The 21,045-nt window shown below is 38.1% G+C and overlaps 1 protein-coding gene across 1 annotated transcript in view; it reads left to right on the plus strand.

Annotated features, from left to right (window-relative positions):
• The first annotated feature begins 5,026 nt into the window (after positions 1 to 5,026).
• Positions 5,027 to 21,045, plus strand: part of LOC129104747 (glypican-6-like) — a 74,721-nt gene continuing 58,702 nt past the window's right edge. Inside the window, exon 1 of the mRNA XM_054615574.1 lies at positions 5,027 to 5,225. Coding sequence (XP_054471549.1) covers positions 5,075 to 5,225 — 151 coding nt within the window. The 5' untranslated portion in view covers positions 5,027 to 5,074. The remainder of the gene's footprint in view (positions 5,226 to 21,045) is intronic.

A 21,045-nucleotide genomic window follows, 5' to 3' on the forward strand; every position in this document is an offset into this window, starting at 1 on the left:
ACATAATGTTTTTTTCTCACTTGCACAGAGTTTAATAATTAAAGTCTTGACATTATTTAAATCTATTTGTCCTAATCTGAATTTTTGGGGAATAAAATCCTATACAATAATTAAAAATATTAATGCATGACAAAAGCATATTATTACTTTGGCTTGAGTCTGCACGGTAAAATATGCAATGAGGAAACCCTCAATGAAATGATTTAATGAGGATCACTTGACTTGATTTCAGGTGACATCAATTAGCTCTGCGCCTGTTGTTGAATGTGATTAGTTCTATAAAAAATATGATCACGATCTGCAATTAAAAAGATGTTTGTACAAGGAGGAGTTTTCCTTTCGGGGCTTAACTCAGCACTTAAACTTAAATTGACAGTTCAACTTCATTCAGAGCTAACACTGAAACTAAAATCTTCCTTGCAGCTTCCATAAAAGCTTATTTTCGTATTTGTCTGCCACTTTAACTGTTTCTCTAAGCACATCAAAATGTTCTTCAATGCAGTCTTTTCAAGTTCTGCTTATATGGTATCAATTTCCCTCTTAAAAATAAAACAACATCATTTACCATCAGTTGCTATGAGTAATGACAATGTTCAATACTTCACTGATAACATGTTTAATTGCATTACATTTAAGACACATTGGTGGGTTACAATAAAGCTAATCAGTGTGTTAAAAAATATTTAAATTGTGTAGCATATTACACTTGAAATTGCTGATTTATTATGGAAGAAGGGTTTGTGAGCCTTGGTAGCCATCACATTGTTTTGAGCCTCGTGCTTCTTGTAAGGGCACCCAGGGTGAAGTAGTCTCAGGTGGCCGTCTAGGCAATAGCATTTCAAGAGGAGCTCTAAAAGCCATGTGATAAAAATTCACCTGGAGTAAAAAAAAAGATATGCCCACTCCCAGTGCAAGCTGTCAAATATGTGATGCTACCCTGTGCACCTGAGAACTGTCTAATTACTTAATTACTAATTTAGCTTTGTTGAAGTCAGTGTTTGTAATTTCCTCTCTTGTGGGTCCTCTGCTGAAACACAGCATCTTGTTTCACTGGGAGTGGATTAAGAGTTCCTGTCCTGTGAGCATCTGTTCAGTGCAGCAGGAGTTGTTATGTCTCCCCACAGCTTCAGACAAATCATGCAAATGCCTGTTTTTCACATCTCAGAGATATTCAAATGGGGACGCAGATGCAGAAGGTGTATCCTGATAAAGCTTATTTCTCCCAAGAAGCATTAACAGTTTTAAATGCCCCAAAAATACAACTAAAAACAGACATCAAATGAGAAATTGTAAGGAAAAAAAACAAACACTAAAACTAAAACTTCTCCTTATTTTCCAGGTTATAAATGTTCAGAGTCCCCCAGTGGGTGCTGTTGGTTGGTTTAGCAGGTTGAGAAGTTCATTGAATAAAATTGTTGAAACTAAATGATTTGAAACTGACTGCTCAGAGATTCTCAGCTTGAAGTGAGTTGGTTTGTGATGAGTTTCTTTCACTTGAAGTGCTTCACAGCAAGAATAAAAGATTTCTAAGAAGTATTTTTATTTAAAATGTCCTTATAATTGTTTTTCAGAAACAGTGTTTAGGAGGTTTGTAAGGTTCATAGCAACGTACAAAAACTTTAGTTGGAGATTATCAATACATAAAATTGTTTATGACTACATTTGTTTATTGATCAGCTCTGTCTTATCTCAGGCTATATTTTATCACCTATGGATCCTCTCTATTAGTGCTGGGATCAACAATACAATACTTCTAATTGAGCGAAGAATGTCTCTTATTTCAGCGATGGCAAGGATAAGGAGGGAACAAAGCTAAGTGATGTATGATACCACAAGTCTATATATATTAAAATATACCCACATTTTTGTTAACATTACAATGGCTCAAGGCTTACTGACCAATCACAAATATACTTAATGTTGTGCTTTTTTGACTACAGACTGAGAACCACTAAAGAATAAAAAATGTCACATAAGTATAGTTTCAGGCACTCATGCAAACAGATTCACTGACCCCTCTCACTCCCACAACCTTTCTCTTTATACAGCTATGGGCTTCCACCTGTGCTATTCACAAGCATCAACGCTCTCTTTTGTTGATTGGGTGGAATAGTGTTGTGGATATATAATAGGAGTAGAACGGACGTTCCCATTCAAATCAAGTTTTAAGGATGGTCAGAGAGGCCGCTATTTTTATATGTAGCCTTACATTGACATTGTGACTATGGTAGGGGGCTGAATTCCACATAAACTAAACCGATTTTCTGCAAATCGCACACTCACTAATGTGAGGATTATGCAGTAGGCCTAACAACTTAAACAAGCAGTGGAGTAGCAACATTACAATTAAGAGAGAGCCGGAGTAAATTAGTAATATTTAAAGAAGTAATGCTTCATCTATGCACTATTATCACAGCGTAGGAAAGCACATTGCTATCAACAGATCAGTAGTAGTACTTTGTTCGGCTCATTTTCTGTAACACATTACACATTACATTTAAGCATGGTGAAATTACGATACATTTTCAAATTGACACCAACTGAATTAATTTTACTCTGGAAAATGAAGATGAAGGCACCCAGGCTAGCTCTATAAAAAGGTAACCCAAAGAGCAAAGATTAACGGAACTGTCCTATCCTACTGTGATTTTACTTGGCTCAATCTTTCTCACTCACATAACTCAACTCCCATACAATCACTCATCGATGTAAATAGAACAGCTAATGATAAAGTGTGTGTCACTTTAAATTTGATGACAAACTGGTGACGTTAGGGTTATATAAGTTACCATCAAAAATAGAATAGGGGGACTTCATCTTTGTATAACTTCATTGAGCATACTTTAATATAAAACTCAATAAAATACATAAAATATGTCTCAAAATATATTGAGACATATTTCATGTCTCAATATATTTGAGACATCAAATATGTTGAGACACAATTACCTTTTAGTCCCATAGTTAAAATGAGGTGTTTCAGATAGATGGTAAAGATGTTAAATCAGTGAAATGAATCAATTTAACTATTGTATCATAAGAGTTTGTTTTCTGGGTTGGTAAGTTTTGAGCGTGCCTTTCACTGATAATATGTTCTTCAAAGCAACTAATAAATGTGAGGGTTTTTTAGTAGAATTCTAACCTGTTCGATGCTTCCTTCACTGACAAGTGATTGACAACGACAACGAGTATAGTCCCATATCTTGGTAACGCAATGCATGTGAAAATAGAATATGCATACATTGAATTACAATTGATGAGCTCAGGCAGCATTTAAGGCAGACCATGTGCATCACACACACATACATACAGAGAGAAACCCATCCTGCGGCACTTTTAAGTCTAGTTATGAAACTCGACAGCTAACTTATCTAAGACTTTCCCATGAAATTAAATTTCCTTTGTATTAAAAATATTAATTAGGATGAAGCCATCCCATGAGTTTCAAAGTTAGATACCTCAATTATCCGTGACATGTCCAAGTCAAAAAGTCTCACTAAAAGAAATGCACAGATTTCTTGAAAGGAGCTGTAGGATGGCTTGGACTAACCACTGTCAGCATATTAGACTTGTACCTTATACTATGTCAATAATAGTATTCATTGTCTCTTTTTGTATACATTTGCAATGATACCACGCGCACGATACCACACACACTCCAATCATCGAAAGAGAAACATGGGAGTGTACATTTGGTTTAATTCTACCAAAGTTTACAATGTCAACAATGTTGTTTTGTGCTCAAGAGAAGATAGAACCCTGCTCCTGTGGTCAATTAATATATTGTATCAACATGGACATGCATGACTAAAATAAATTACCTCATAAAAGCAGGAGATTTGGATATTTGATCAAAAATCTCTGGGTTCCCTACTAGAGACATGTCACTTTAAAGCACCTTTCAAATTGTGGCTTATCATACCAATAGCCACACTGCTGTGCACAGTGATGGACGCCATGTTAATCCACTGTTGATCTACCCTCAGATCAAGCTGTTCCAAAATCAATGAAGCCATGAAGGCTTGCCCTCTTGTCTTCATCACATATTTTACATCCTCCAGTTTATACAGTTTGATACCGTGCAACTGGTGCTTTTAAATTAATGTGAAAAAAAAAATTCAGCGTTTGAATTTTCTTAAGTCAGTATTATCACCATCAAATAGGCCAAATAAATGATGTTTAAGGGTTTCAAATCTTATTTAGAAACAATGAACAATCTACATTTGACATTGCACAAAAAAATGTTGTTAAAAAAAACCTTAAATATTATACAAAATAAAATTCATCAATAAAGATTAACAGTAGTGGCAAGTAGTTATTGTCATTCACTAAAATTCCCCCCAAAAATCCTACAGGGTTTTACAGATTTCCTGCAATAGTAAGAAGTCCATGTAAGGCTGTATAGGCTCATGTTGTGCATACACATTTATACATCCCGTGTTTTATCCCGTCTCTGAAAAACCGAACCGAACTGATTTTTTTTTTTATTAGCATCCCAATTCAGTTCAATGCGTGTTTTTCTTCATTATTTATTTTAACTACATCTCTAATTTGTAGGTGCCGACATGCAGCCCCCGCTAAAAAAAAATAAAAAAAAATGAATGAATGAATGAATGAATGAGGTTGGAGTCCAGTCCATATTTTGTGTGCTGCTTCGCCTCTCCGGTGCATCTGGTGTGAACACAGAGCGCTCCCCGGCACACAGCGTTTCCCCACTTCAACACAACAAGCAGGGGCTTCGGCTGCTCGGCGAAGTTGAGACAGCACGCCTGGGAACGCATCGCCTGGATGCCGGATTCATGTTGCGCCTCCACGCTCCCAATCCTCTTCTCCTGCGGCGCCGGTGGACTTTTTTTTCATTCTCGGTTGCGAAAGAAACACGTTTTACTTTGAGAAATGTGTTGGTAGACACTAAATAGTTGAGTTGCAACCATTAAACGCCAAATCATTAAGTACCTGCAGATATACTGCAGGGGAGATTTATTTTTTATTTTTTTTATTTATTTTTTTATAAACAGCAAAGGATACTGCAGAGCACCTTAAACCACAAGGATCTTAACAGAAGTGGGGAAAAATGCTCAGACTAGAGACCATCATTTGCACTTTTTCTGTGCTGTCTGTTGCAGCAAGAGCAGATTTTAAGGTACGGAACTGCAGCGAGGTGAGGGAGGCTTGTATCGGGAAAGGCTTCAGCTTCGCACATGTTCCTCTCCAGGAGATCCCAGGTAAGGCTGGACTGAGTTAGTGCCACCCTTGGATTAGGCTCACGACCTGCCAAATAAAGCCTTATAAACTGCCTCTGGAATAAACACAGGCTTTTGTGTTCAGTATTTAATGTTAAACTCTGGATGGGAAAGTTCAAATATCCCATAGCAACTCATTTATGATGCAGTCATTCCTACAGTGTCAGGTCTTTGGTTGAATGCTGCAGAGGGGTATCCTGTCTCAACCACCTGTCACTCACCAAGTTGCTGCTAGACTAAGTTTTAGGCCTAAACTTTATATATAGGCTACTCAATTACCAAAATAGTCCTAATTGAGCCGACTGGATGGTCAACAGCAAGGCTCAGCCTCCTGCACCCCATGCACCCAGCTTACATCATTGAAGGGACACCCCTCTTTTAAAAACGACAGCTCCCCGCTTTCTGTTAATGTGAGCTGGCTCACTGATTATGTATTCATGCTGTGCTATCAGCCGGCATCAATACTCGATGTGTAAAGATTTCCCCCAGGCAGCTGTGATGGCCAAGATCTGTGTCCAGTAGAGGTATGCGCCTGTGCTAACCAAGCAGAGATAATGAATGACCAACTGTGCAGACTAACTCCTGTCCTGCGATAATTAAGTGATAAGGTGAGGTGGAACTGCCGGCTCTTGCAGTACTTCAGTAGCAGACCATAAATATGAGTCAACTGGGCCTACATAATGTCAGCCACTGCTACTCTTTGGAGTGGACATTTGGGTACTTTTACATAATGAATGTCATTCATTAAATGGACAGGGATAGTACATGTAAAAGATACTTAGTTTAATAATGTTTAGTGGCTGTCAGTATTTGGAAACCAGTAACATTAAATAAAAAATTCTAAACACGTATTTTTGTGTCAGAGGATATAAATGCTTTCTGTTTTAGCAGTTCATAATTACTCGTGTTTTTTTCTATATCGGCAAATACATCAGTGAAAGTAGTATACTCAGCATGTTGTTATGTCGGCATCTGAAGAAAAGTAATTAGTAATGAAAGGTGGGTTTTTTTTCTCCATTATCCCATCTGAGTTGTCTCTCCAGGTCGTCATTGTTGTGCTTCAGGGCCAATCATTCTCTCTATAAAGCAGGGAATCTGGCACAAGCAAAAGGCTGCATATTTGATAAGAGGCACACCTGTTCGGAGATGGGTTGAATAACTATCTGATTAAATCCTTTGGATCCATGTCCCTGACATCACAACTACTCTGCCAAATGAGTGAAAAATTCAATCTCTCTCATCTCTGAGCGTTGTCACCCTGAATAAACGTCTTTTGACGTGGTCTTTGAATGAGTCATAACCTTACGTGTCTGCCGGAGAGACAACGCATTATCAACTCCTCAGCAAATTCGCACAGTGATTGGCATGCCCTTCAGGCTTGCGACTTATTGCCTCTCACTCATGCAAACAATAACCGAGCTGAGCCAAAGTAGAGGTGGAAATACCTTTTATTTGAAAGTTAATTTAAAAGCACAACATCTTTTGATGGAAAAAATATCAGAAGCAGAAATATATCTTTACTGTTTAAACAGGAGACTAATATATTGGTGATATGATTTTACATTTTATTTCCATTTCCATTGAGTCTAGTAAGAATAGAATATGCAAATTTCCCCGCTGCGGGACTAATAAAGGATTATCTTATCTTATCTTATCTTATCTTAATAGTTACTTCCTTTTTTTGGATAAATCAGGCATTGGCTGCTCGGAATTATCATTTGAATATGTACTTTAGTGCACTGAGTACTTATTTAAAGGCTTACATTTAAGTACAACATCCAGGTGGGACTACTGTATAGTAAGAACTGTTATGAAGTATACTCCATTGTGTTAAACATGTTCCTATTTTGAGGTTTTACTGATAGATTGTAACATAGACACTACACACAAATTTACATAGCCGTTATTCACTTTTCATGTTTGTAATGTTAGCTCTTTGGGTGTAACTGAAGGGGTTAAGAGCAGGCGGTACTTGGGACTTAATATTTTAGTACTTGTAGATTAGTTGGTCTTGTGGGATTTGGTGTAGAGTGTCTCTTAAAGTTTCTCATATAGCTTATTGTTTCTGTCAGCCTTACAGCTGCCATCACAGTCTGTTAACTCTCTTATGATTAGGCAAAAGAATATGGTTAATGGATTTATACTTGTATAGCACCTTTCTAGTCTTCCGACCACTCAAAATGCTTTAGCGACACATGCCATTCACCCATTTATAAACTGATGGCAGTGGCTACAATGCAAGGTGTCAGCTGCCTAAGTGGCACCTTGCACTAAGTAATCATTCACACCCATTCACACACTGTAGGCAAAAGTCAGGAGAAATCGGCCTAGTGAAAATAAATTTGTGTTGAAAAGCCTTTTGAAATTAGTTCAAAAGTTAAAGTTTTTTCTCCGACTATTTGAAGACGTTGGTTGAACGTTTACGTTTAGACCATATTTCACTGGGATTTGCACTAGTGAATTTTTTCATCCTCTACATTGTGCTAATAATAGTATATCAGCATTTTAGAGGTAAACCAAGAAACCACATCCACATTTCTTAGTTGAAAGCCTATATTGCGAAATCCTGTGGAAATATGGTCTAAACATTTAATAAACGTTTTTGAATAGTTGTTGAAAACAATTTGAACCACTTTTGAAAGTCTTTTAACCATAGACATATTTTTAATGCCCATTGAACTTAAAAATGCTCACATTAAAATAAGTATCAACAGTATTAACAGTTTCCACTTAATGGACACAGAAAACCATGTGACACAGGCAACAATTAATTTGTATTTATTTAGCGACAGTTTAAATTTAACATGAACAATTTTCTTTAAATACAGACAATGAAATAGAAAAACATGATTGTTGACAGTGCACACAACAACAAAATCTTCCTTTCCATCTTTAAATGTTGTTGTCAAAGCCATGCAGGAGCCGGTTTCAGACGGTCTGCCATATTTCAGGTAGACATCTGTAAATAAAACAAGTACTTAAAACATATATACACTTTTGAACCAATTTGGACTGTCTTTTCACTGGTGACCATAGTCTTTTCAACAGAAAATGCTTACTGGAATATTACACCGTATAATACTTTGCACTATTTGTAAGTTGTTCTATGCCAAACAACAGAGAGAATGTACACTGCTCCCATTAGAGTGTCCTGGGAGCAGCTTGTTGGCAGCACACAGTCTATATAGTTACTTATTTATAACATTTTATATGAAAATTACATGCGTTCAAATTACGTCTTTCTGTAGACCACATTTCGCCAACCATTGTAATATGACTTGTTCAACCTACAACTGAAGAAAACATCAACATTTTCAAACAAATTGGTGTTTTGTAACACGTTGATGTTGTAACCACATTTTAGCCGGTTGAAAAGATGACGAAAACAGATGCCATTGGAGACCATGTTAGACATCAAATTAGACAAAAATCACTAACTTTCTCTTATGAAGGTAGACGTATATGCCACTTTTTTAAATGAAATTACCTGTTAAAAGTTCACCCTATTAGACTACTGTTCAATTCTTAATCACATTATGTTAATGAATGATTTTTAATTGATTCTACAGCTTTTTTATTCAAATTAGTTGTTGCCCTTCTCTTTATGATCATATTGCATGGTTTTTGGCCAATCTAAAGCACTCATTACAGCTATTGCAAATAAGAATAACTAAATAAATAGAATAAAAATAGAAAAAATAGCAGGTTATAGTTGTATGAATATTGTGCTTAGCATCACTTAGACTGCTCAACCACTGCAACACTATGTAATTCATAAAACTAAAACTAAAAACTTTACAATCCCATATTTTTGCTGTAGTGTTTGGTCATACAGAAGCAACCAGGTCAGGTGGAATGACAGCAGTGGAGTTGGTGTTATTGACAGAAATGTTGTTATGATCCAAAGCCTAAAGGCTCAGTTGGTACAGTAATTCCAAAGGACTAAGGCGATACTTTTGCTAGCTGACTAGGCCAGGCTTGAGGCTGTCAACAGCTACATGGTGAAGGCATTTGAAACCTCGGGAGCATGAACGTGTGGATCACTCTAATAGTCTTTAAGTGTCCCTCTGTCTAAATCTCCCTCTCCAGAACAGATTTTAGTTTAATCTATTTACATCTAGGATTGGGAATCTTTAAATTACATGTTTTTGTTGACATTCTCATTACATCCTGACAGCAATCAATAAATGTAATGCTCTGACAAAAAAAGGACTGTAATAAGCCCCATCTAATCATTTAATCTGGCCCAATGCACTCTTTGTGCGTCACGGAAGTCTATCACAAGCTGCTAGGTTGACAGCTGAGAATACTAACAATAGCTATGTTAGTTGTTTATATTCATTATGATAGATAATTTTGGGGTAGTGGCTTTGAAGGGAGGCGTGAAGTGACGAGCTGTCAGTGTTGCCAAATTGGTGACTTTCTTGCTTACCATTAGAGTCTTTTGGAGCTAGTGCTCCTGGCTACTTTCAGTAGAACACATACCGGGCTGTTTTTTTTGGTTGGAGAATTTTAAAAATCTAACTTACTCTTGCCAGTTTCTCAAGACTACCAACCCTAGCTTTAATTACCAATTTGTTAAATATCAGCCTCTTAAACCAACTTTGTCATTGCTCTAGTTTAAGATCAGAACTGCACTCAGTCCTGCCCCTGCTGTCTCAGTTTCCCTCAGTGGATTACCCAACGTCTGAGACAAGATGGGAAGATATGGAAAGTGAGTCACACAGCAGACTGCTGGATTCTATGGAACTTCTTAGCATGTCACATTCTGTGCTATCGTTTGACGGCCAGCTCTATTTACTTGAGATGGGACAGACATAACGGTGCTGATATTTTATGTGCCTGCACAACAAGGCAAATGATCACTGCTGAAGCGTGTAATGTGCACAGGTTCTCTATTGTCATGTAATGGGATGGAGAGGAATAACGAGTGCTAAATGGGAGTGCTTGCAAAGAGGATGGCCAGGTGACTTTGGTAGCCCCGGCAGCATACGCCAGTGTCCCTGTGATGTATCGTCAGAGTATTGTGACCTTCCTGTCCCTCACACATGTGGAGATTGATCTGGGAGTGAAGTTCAGAGAGGAATCAGAACTTTTGATGGGTTTGTGGTGTGTTTACACTTTTACGTTTCATTCTAAAAAACACCAAAATGTCTGTGATAAAATTGCAGATAATTTTTTATTTTTTTTGGATTGGCAGTTATTGTTTGAGTTTAGATATGGTAGCACCAGAATGGGAGGCTGCATTCTGTTAGACAATGTAATGTGAATGTCTCCTACTGAGAAGCAGAGGGGGGCACTATCAGGGAGGAGGAACCCAAACAATCATAATTTTTCCTGTTGAAGAGGGGATTTCTCAAGCGCTGCATCTCTGTGTCATCAATCATGCTCATGAATGCCAAAATGGCCTCATGATGGGCTTTCTCAGCGGGTGTTCCCTCTGAGAGCTGTAGGAAACATTGTGTCCCGCAAGTATTTTAGGGTTGCAGCATTCGAAGCAGAAAAACACGACACTCAAAGCATATCAATGCTTTGAGTGTTCAGTCAATGCATATTACCCACTTTTATGGTTCACTTCAAATAATTTTTTTACAATTTGCCTTTTGTATGATATCGTATGGAGTGCAGCATTGTATTAGGTACCAGTACAATTTATTTTTGTTTAATGCTATTAATACTTCTGCGTTAAAAGCCCGGAAACCTTATTTTCTCAGTCAGTGTCTTATTATGAGCCGTGGGGTCCAACATGAACACAAAGACTTCTACCAAAGTTTGATTAGTTTTCTTAACTTTACATGCAAGACTTCTGTTTTCTTGGATTTTCCCTTACTATTCTTGTGGTTTGCTTAAGTTGCCAGCTCTGTCAATCAAATCTTACCCAACCACACCTACACAGTCCTGATGCAGCACATTAACAAATAGGGGTTTAGAGTGTTATATAAATAATCAACAACTAATAAAGCTTTTGTATTCTTTTTTAATGAGAAAAGTAAGGGTTTTTCAAAAGATATCAGCTAATGTATGTCATATATCGTGATCTTGGATTAGGCTTTGCTGGACCTCATTATATTGACATTTCTGTGGGAACAGGTGTATTTTACCCACTGTGGGTACTGCATGTTTCAATGTAGGTCCATAATCTATTCCTTTGTTATGTGTTGGCTTCATCATTCATCATCATCAGATATTCACAGTGTCACTGTCAGTTGTATATGGGCCATTTGGTTTCTTCAAATGAAATAAAGAAGTGAACCACTTGCACGACCACCTTCATAAAGAGTGCAAAACCCAAGTTAATTCATTCTATGCACCACTGCTCTGTTCCAGCTCCCAAAAGGAAGATGTCTGTGAATTCTGATGTGTCTGGGTTTCTGTAGAGAAGGTGGGAAACTCATGCCTTCAAGGTTGCTATTTTCTAAACACTAAAAGTAGTTTCTGGATAATATTTCTAAGCCCTAATCCTGTCTGTCCCAAACTTTCTGTTTACTCTGTATATGGCCTTCAGCAGGGTATATGTCCAACTTTGTGTTGCTCATAACCCTGTTTACTGAAACGTTAATACAGCCTACACATCTTAAAACCGAAAGGGATTTCAGATGGTAATTATTACTAGTGCTTTTGTTTTGCTAATTAACTGTGCATGTTATGTGAGGAAGGAAATCATTATTTAGACTTTTTTTTTTTTGGCGACAAAGCTTGCTTCGCTGTCATTTCAAAAAACATTAACAATGGGGGAAAAAAACATGAAAGAGTCACGGGGTTATTGAGTCATGACCAAATACTGTAAGCCTGATGTGCCTTGTTTATACCATTGATAAGCAGATGCTATAATATATTTTACTAAAGGAAAGATCGAACACAGCCATAAAGAATTAGAGTTTTTCGAACTCATTTGAGATAAATCAAAAAACAAGGAAAATTAAAACATGATTCTCCTGAGACAGCTTTGCAATAGCTGTTTCATGGATTAGGAATCATTTGAAATGTGAAAGAATGTTTTGTTGTCGACCAGAGGTTGAATAGACGTTATTTTGATCTATTAGTTCCTGTCAACAACTGTCCAATTAAATTATAACCTGGAGCCACTGAGAAATAGCTTTTTCATTCCTCATTAGCAAGCTGGCATAAACACATTTCTTCTAGTCACTGATCCTATTTTTTTTTTCTCTCTTCCTTTTTGAAACTTTTGACCAGTATAGACCATCCGTGCATACTACATGCCTAATCTGAACAAAATAGAAGCATTCAATTCCTTTTTGGTAGGTTAAATCTTATTATAACCTCTTGCAACCATTCAATTGATATAGTGGACATTATTTGTATTCAATTCTGAAAGGTATTTGAAAGGTGTTACCTTGGATGATTCGTGTAATTGACTGTCATATTCTTTCTCGCCTGCAAATCATAAAATAACACCAAAGTAATGTTCTGTATGTGTAAGCTTATCAATTGACTGACGTTATCATTCAGACATATTTGGCACATATCTCTTACTTGATATCTGACTGCCTTGTCTTGTCTGTTTATTTATTTATTTTTGAAGGTTTGTTTACACATTTTCCAGAAGTTGTCAAAATTCCACTGTCTCTTTTCAAGCCATCCCTGACTTTTAGAAATAAATCCTGAGGATCAATGTGCATCACTTCATTGACAAGAGTATCAAATTTCGACTTTTGGCTGTGACGTATAGTTGGTACTTTTCCCCGACACCGCATCTGCCTGTCAAAACCTAGCCGTCATGAAACAAAGCTCCCTCGAATGCCTCATCGCTGTGGTTGGATCTATCTTTAGACCAACGTCTGCCACTCCTGTCTTGTTGACAACGTTTGGCTAGACATGATGTGCATCTGGAGAGGGTGCTTATCTTTACACTGCTCCTGAGAACGCTTTGGTGTGGTGATTTTCAGCAAGCCGCCATGGGGAGCTGTGTGTGGTGCAGTTGTGTCCTCTCCCTCTCATTTAAGCAGTTTGCTGACTAGAGGACACTCGCACTGTAGCGAGGTAGCAGGGCTAATAACGGCTGGAGTCTGTAAACCAAGCTGTAAATGCTGAGTGAAAGGTAATGATCAGTGCAGGTCTCAAGGCCCTCCAGGTCTTCAAACAGCCACCAGCTGCTACCTGTAGTGCGGTCCTCTGCCATGCTCCACTTAGCAAGTTGACGCAGGAGAGAGTGGCTTGCCTGCTCACCTCTCATGCTCAGGGGCTTCTAGGCGTGCTGCCCATGCGGATCGAATATCCACACCAGCCTTCTCATGCCTCCACTAGGCTTTTTATTACATACTCCTCAATAAATATCAAAGCCAAACATAGTGCTACATATGCTGATTATGTGGTGCTTGCCATTCCTAACTGTGCTGCACATGGTGTTAGGGAATTCCATACATTAATCTTCGCTGTAATGATATTGGTGCACTTTGCAGAAGTGTATGGCCCATGAATATTCCATAGCTATTACGCTCGGGGTCAAACATATTGTGCGTTTTGGTTGTGTATTTATCTTCTTGGCAAAGATTTATGCGATGAGAAATCTAGTCTTTGTGTGTTGTTTTACATGTTAGGGATTGCCTCACTGTACGATGGAATGCAATACTGAAGCTAATATTTAATTAATCCACTGATCAATTTATCAATTGGTCTGCAAATTGTCAGAAGACCATCATAATTTCCCAGAGCGCAAGGTGACATATTCAGCTGTTTGTTTCATTTGTCCAACAGTCCTAACTGAAAATAAATCAGACTATCACATATGAAATATAATTAATCAGGTATCAAAAAAGTTACCTATTAATTTTCTAATCTAATCGTTAATCTAAAAATGTGTTCAGTCACCTTTTGACTTGTATGATCCTGTTCTCTGTGCTATAATACTAAGCCTTTTTTATCTTTAAACCCAAAGGCGTAGGTATTAATTGCAGCTTCTATGTTCAAATGTCACAGTAAAGCCCAGATTTTAGTTGCGAAAACCCATATCCCCACAACAACTTCTTCAAATCCTCTTAAAATGTTTCTTCTGCAGTGACAGAGGCCAGCTATGCATTTATATTTCTCTCCTCAAAGAGATTTATTTATCGTGCATTTAAAAACATTTCAATATGAACACCAGACCGTCGAGTCAACACTGTTTTATCATGCACGCAGCCTTGCACATGGCATGTTGCAGTGGAGTATCTTGACATATTCAAAAAAGAAGATACTGACACATTTGCTAGGAGTATGAAACCGTTCCAGCATCTTTATTCCTGTCCTTTTTCCCTTCACGCTGACTCTCCTGAGGATGAAGAATACCATCATGCCATTGTACTCTGCTGCTTTTATTGTAGACTGTTTTATAACAGTGAGAATTAATTTCCTCTTGAACCTGTCCTCATTCACCCAAGGACATATGCTCCTCTGTATCGGCATCCCCCAGTTATTTAAAACGCGAGCATGCCTTTCATTATGACTTCTGACATGACCCAAAATGTGATAGGAATAATGCCATTCCATTTTGATTGATGCAAGTTCTAACTTGAACGAGAAACTTGGGTATTCTGTACACAAAACCCTCTCGAGACATTATTAAAAGTGTAAAGGAAAGTCTGTGTGGAATACACAGATATAGATCCATGCTGATGTTCATATGCATGGAATTCCATCCTCATGTGCCAAAGTCTGATTATACATAAGAGGACATGTTTCAGTGTGCTATAGAGTGAGGGGTGAAACAGAAACTATCTATGTGCCTTCGTCATCTGAAAGCACATGACATTGAGTGAATGTGACGAGTGTTAGATGAACAGTGATTTACAGCAACCTCTAGCTAACCTCTTAATTTATTTTTAACATGGAGGTGACGCGATTGAGCGATCTTAGTCTGCTTTCGGTCAGATATAATAAGATGCTTACAGGGTATCATTTCTAGATGTGAGGCTCATGTAGCCATAAAATCACTTTTATCCTAATCTATTCATACCATTTTATCCAACCACTTATTTCCTTGCAGTTAGACTGATTAGTTAGTTCATTTGGTCATGCATTTGTTAATTCACTCATAGTTAGCCTCACCATGCATATGTGTTGACAGTTGCAGTTAGCCAGCATTCTCTCTGAAATAGTGTTTGAAAGTGCATGCTGTTTGTGTCAGTGCTATTGATTCAATCATGTGGCTAAAAAAATCCTAATCTCACAGAGGTCTGCCTAAATCTCTGTATGTCAGACTTTGCAACAAGATATTTATTAGGACAAACATTGCCAGAGCCCATCAGCTAGAAACTCTAAATGAATTGTATGGAAGCACTGCCTGTATGATAACAGAAATTAGCAGCCCTGTACTTCTGGAGTTGAAATGAGTGCACTTTTTTTTCTTTTATGAAGCTCTGACTGGTTGAAGGCCGATTTCTGTTGCCCATCTGGAAAAGTGGGAAATTGAATTAGCCTTGGACAGCCTTTTCTTGCTTAGACTTACCTAAGCAAACATCAACTGAGCCATTTCAAAACACAGTGAGCAAAGCAGAATTTAGTGAAATCGAAATAATATTTCTTTATACCACTTGCTTTCATGTAGGTCGAACTGTTTTTCTTTAAACAAATGAATGTATTTGTTGAAATAAGGTGGATAAATCCCAAATAATCAAGACGCTTAATGAAAAAGCAAAAATGTCTGGACTAATTTAATTGATTTCTAAAATGAAGAAGTCCAGTGTTTTAGTTTACTTTTGATCTAAGAAGTTAGTGCAGGACTATATCTTTAAAATGCTGCAAAAATTCAGATTTTGTTGCTTTTTAGCGGAAGAAGAAACTGCACTGACAGTAGGAATGTTGATCTCATTAGATTTGTGTGTGGCTTCAAGTGTGAACCCATAAAAATGTGGTTGGGGGAACCATGGGACACAGCAGATGGCAGAGCACATATGCTGTGGGTCTCTTTGGCCAGGTACACTGATGAATACTTCTGAGAGTTGGCCTACCTTTGCTGGTATGTGCAGGAACTTGGACACTTGATTCTTCAGGCTGAATCATAAGTTTATAAAAGATGTACTACTCATAATGTCTTTATAAAGACTGAAAAAGGAGCATATAACCTAAGTATTTCTAAAACCATGTGCATAGTAATACTTTGGTCTCAAGAAACTTCTTATTTTGCATAAATTCAATGAAAAACACCCTGCGTTGTTTGAATGAGTGGGAGATGGCCTAACAGTCATACAGCTCAAATGTTACAGGGTTTTTTCACAGGCAAGTCCCAGAGAGCATTTCATGCCACTAATTCTCCTAAAAGTGGTGATTATGCTTAAAGTTAATGCTGCAGTTCTAAAACCATATACACTAGTCCCTGAACCATACAGGCAGAGACTTAGGAACTGGAAGTTTAAGTTTAATATTTCACACATTGGTGCTCTGTTTTAAATGCAGTTCAAGACTTTATTGGTGATCCGCCTTGCTACTTATATTAATGAGAAAAAGGTGAAGACAGAATCTGCGACTCCAGATGTGGCAGATGAATATGTTTTTACACATGCTAGTGACGTAGGACATTGTCAAATCCAAAGATATGGACAGCAGAGGAAGATTTTCAGGTTGAGGCCTAGAAAGTTGTTAAATGTCGGCCATGTTCCAGTGTAAAATTGAAGGTTTGATGTACCAAGATATCATGTAAAAACAAGGGATATCGGAAAGGGGACTTTCTAATCAGTAACACTTTCCAAAAGTCGAGCAATCTAAATGTATTGATGAAATGCACGCACCTTCCATCTTTGGATGGAAAGTAGAAGATACCTGCGTAGTGTCTGCAAGACACAGGGAAAAAGGTAAATGTTAAAACATGGGATTGCAGAACTAGGATGCTTTAGCTGGGTCTCTCCATGTATGTTGACAGATAAGGCTGATGGGCCTGATAGCTTTTTCACAGACTTCAGAGAGGTTAATACTGTCACCAAACCTGCCTGTTATCCAAGGCCTCGTATGGAGGACTGCATTGCCCTGTTGGGGAGTGCTAAATTTGTTACCAAACCTGACCTTTTCAAAGGTTATTGGCAGGTGCCACTAACGGCCAGGGCTAAAGAGATTTCATCTTTCATCACATCATGGGGGCTGTTTTCCTATTCTGTCATGCCTTTTGGGCTGAGAAATGCTCCTGCAATATTTCAGTGTCTCATGAACAAGGTATTTGCTGGCCTGAATGGTTGTGCAGCTGATTTAGATGATGTTGTAGTGTATAGTGACACATGGAAAGCTCTTGTTCAACATCTGAAGGCAGTGTTTGACTGGTTTGCTGAAGCAAATTTAACTTGGCTAAGTGTGAATTCGCTAAAGTGACAGTGACCTGCCTTGGCAGGGTTGTAGGCCAGGGTGATGTTTGTCCTGTGCAGGCTAAGATGGAGGCCATTGATAAATATCCTTTATTCCAAAAAGAGTTGATGTGGTTCCTAGAGTCAGTGGGGTATTACCGTAGTTTTTGCAACTTTTCCACTGTTGTGGTTCCGCTGACAAACCTTTTCAGTAAAAATGCACCATTTTTCTGGTTTCCCCACATTCAGACTGCTTTCACTTGTTTAAAAAAAGCTGATCTGTTCTGCTCCTGTCCTTGCAGCTTGTGTTTATGAGAGACATTTTAAGATAGAGTAGGATGCAATTGAAATTGATGCTGGGGCTGTCCTCCCATAAGAGGAATGGGGAATTAAACATCCTATCTGCTTCTTCTCACATAAGTTTTATCGTCACCGGCTAAATTACTTAGTTGCTGAGAAGGAGGCACTGGCGTTTGATTTAAGCACCGCAGTTCTTTGAAGTGAATGTTGGACCATCATTGCTTGTTACTATTTATACAGATCATAACTCCTTGAAGTTCTAGACCAGTATGCAGAATGGTAACAAGAGACAAATGTGTTGGCTGCTGTTTCTTCAGCCCTACAGTTGCCGTGCGTCATATTAAAGGTCGGGGGATTGTAATGGCGTACGATTTCATGTTCACCATTTTGATGTCATGAAGACCCGGTAGGTGGGGGTCTTCGTTTTATGGGGGGGTGTGGTGGCCCTTGGCTGTATATGATTACCTGTTCCGGCCTGCCTGTTTTCCCACTTTCACTCCTACTGAGTGAGAGATTGGCTTCACCTGCTGGGAGCCTTTATAAGCTAGTTGTTAGCAAAATGACACTCTCTCTCCCTCCTGGAGGGCTGGTAACTTTCATACATTTCATTCAATATTTTTGATTATGTTTAATTTTCTTTTATGATACAGGTAAATTAGCTATACAGTTTCACAGCACACAACACCCACACATCACTATGACTTTACACACTAATTTGCTTCAGTTGAGTTATCTTTAATAAATGTACTTGTTTACTTTAACTGTTCCTGTGTGGACCCTCCTTCTTATGTTCCTAAACGAGCTGTGCATAACACGTGTTATTATTTTGCTTAAAGGGACAGGAAAGTGTTATTTATAGTCGTCCTGCCTCCTAAATTTGTCACATTTAAGTTGAACCTGTGTGTGTCTACAAGAACAATCGCAACTAAATTGCATTGATGTATTTAAAATAACATAGTATTGAGGATGGGGAAAAAGGGAAAACCTTTGCATTTGGTTATTAACACTGAATCAGAGCGATATCTCTCATTGACAAAGAATTTACATATTTCAACTATATTATTGCATGAATAAATTCCTGTCGAGACCCTTCCCATGTGAAAACTACTTAACCCTGGTGAAGGATGAGGAAAAGATTACCAATGCTTTCAACAAAGGAAATCCTATTCATATCGTATTTGCAGTCCATAAAATCATTGCTAAAAGCCCACTATTATTATGTATGCATTGTGAAATGTGAGCACACATATTTTTGTGCTTCATTAGCAGTGATAATAAGCAAACTCATTTGACTGACACATTTTATTACAGACATGAGAGTGGCATTAAGTAATTGCGATTTATGATGACAGCTTGTATAGGCGTTAATAATCACTGAGTGCATGCATAAACCACTCTCATTAAAACTCAGCTTCAGATTTTTTCACAGTTTTGGTGCATGGTAAACATGAGTGACATGACATTAGTTTTAGTGACTCTTGTTTTGTTAATATTTTAATGTGAGCAGGATCCACTTCTCTGTATGCAACATCTGGTGCCGTGAGTCGATGCAAAGTGAAGTTATGCATCCTGCTGTTGGCTCCGGACAAATGAAGGACAGGGAATGGGTTAGTACAGTGAGGTTAGGCTGGGACAAGTCTCTTTGTTTCACCCATACGGCCCTCTTCATTCTGAATGGCTTGCCAAAGGCCAGCTTTGATACAATTTCCTCTGAGCTACTAAAGTATGGCTTGCTCCGGATCACAGACAGCTTCAGGTGGACATCAGACTTTGTACCATACCAGCAATAAACAAACAAAAAATGTATCTGCGTAAGGCTTTGCTCAGTGCAGATCCAATCAGTGAGCAAAAAACAAGCTGTCCCAAAGCTGTGCTCGGACATTTATTGAAGAACACTTTTGTTTTCACAACTGTTTCCACAAACCCTTTGCAACTCTCATGGGTCAACCTCAGATCGTTCTCTTTTTCGGTTTGAAAAATGGGACCTGGGCTGATAGAAAAGCTGATACAATCTTACAGCTATGGTAAACTTCTCATAGAAAACATGTTTTAAAATGTATAGAAGTATCCAAAGTTCTGTGATGTTATAAAAAAAAAACTGGCCCTGCATTTCATGGTGGGTCTCTACATATCGGTGTGATGTAGAGACAGACAGATAGAGAGAAGCATTCATTTTACCAACAAGCTGTTTAATGATTCACCTCTGCCTAAATCTGCAGCTATAACAGTATGTTATGTGCTTTTGTGTTATACTTGTACAGGCTACTTAAATGCTAGAAAATACAGAACTGTATCAGTTCCAAATGTACAGTTTATTTAGGGACACTTGCTGAGTACCATAGAAATGCTAACAATGGGAACTGTGTTCAGCCAATAATGTCTGGCCGCTGACTTAAGGGCATTGCAAATTCTCATCTCCAGCTACTCAAAGGCACAGCTACATTTTTTTTTTTTCATTTTCCTAAAGCCTTTAACCGGCAACATGTGTACATTGTCCTCAATAGCAGACCAAAGCTAGTGTTCACAAGTGTGACTTTAACTTACTTCTGTACTGAGACATATACTCGGCATACAAACCAATGACAGATAAATGGATTAAACCAAAGGACTAGCTTCTTTCAGTTCCATTATATACAATTGATTATTTGGGGGTTAAACTAATATGAATGTAGTGAGCAGCTAATTAAATCCCTAATCCAGTCCACCAAGAAATGTTGCACCTAAACAATGGAAGATCAACTCCTGGAAAAGTGAAGAAGCAGCTGTAAGACCATTGACTGTAGGAAGAATATGATTATGTGGACTTTGAGATAATGTGTGAAGGGATTAAAGAAATGAGCAGAAAATGAAAATGTGCAAGCAACAAAAATTCCATCCTCACTGTAAACCATTTGACCATAGTAACAATGAATAAATTCAGCAGTGCCATCCCTAACGCTCAGATTAGCGGATGTCACTACCGCAAATAAGATTCAAGAGGTACCAGACAACCAACGCTGTTAGAACTCCACAATGCCACCAGAGTAGAGATGCATAGCCAATAGCATGATGTTAAATCTTGCCCTACTGAATACAGTATTGAATGTTTAAAATCAGTAAAGAACAGTCAAATTAACGTTATTGGAAAAGAAAGAAAGAAAGAAAGGAATGTAAAGCGTGACCCTAAGGGCTCCTTAGGTATGAACATATGGCTGAATTCTTGGTTGCTCTTTCAACAAGCTACCGTAGAAGCAAGA

This window comes from Anoplopoma fimbria, chromosome 16, assembly GCF_027596085.1.
Source record: "Anoplopoma fimbria isolate UVic2021 breed Golden Eagle Sablefish chromosome 16, Afim_UVic_2022, whole genome shotgun sequence".
NCBI classification, from domain to species: domain Eukaryota; kingdom Metazoa; phylum Chordata; class Actinopteri; order Perciformes; family Anoplopomatidae; genus Anoplopoma; species Anoplopoma fimbria.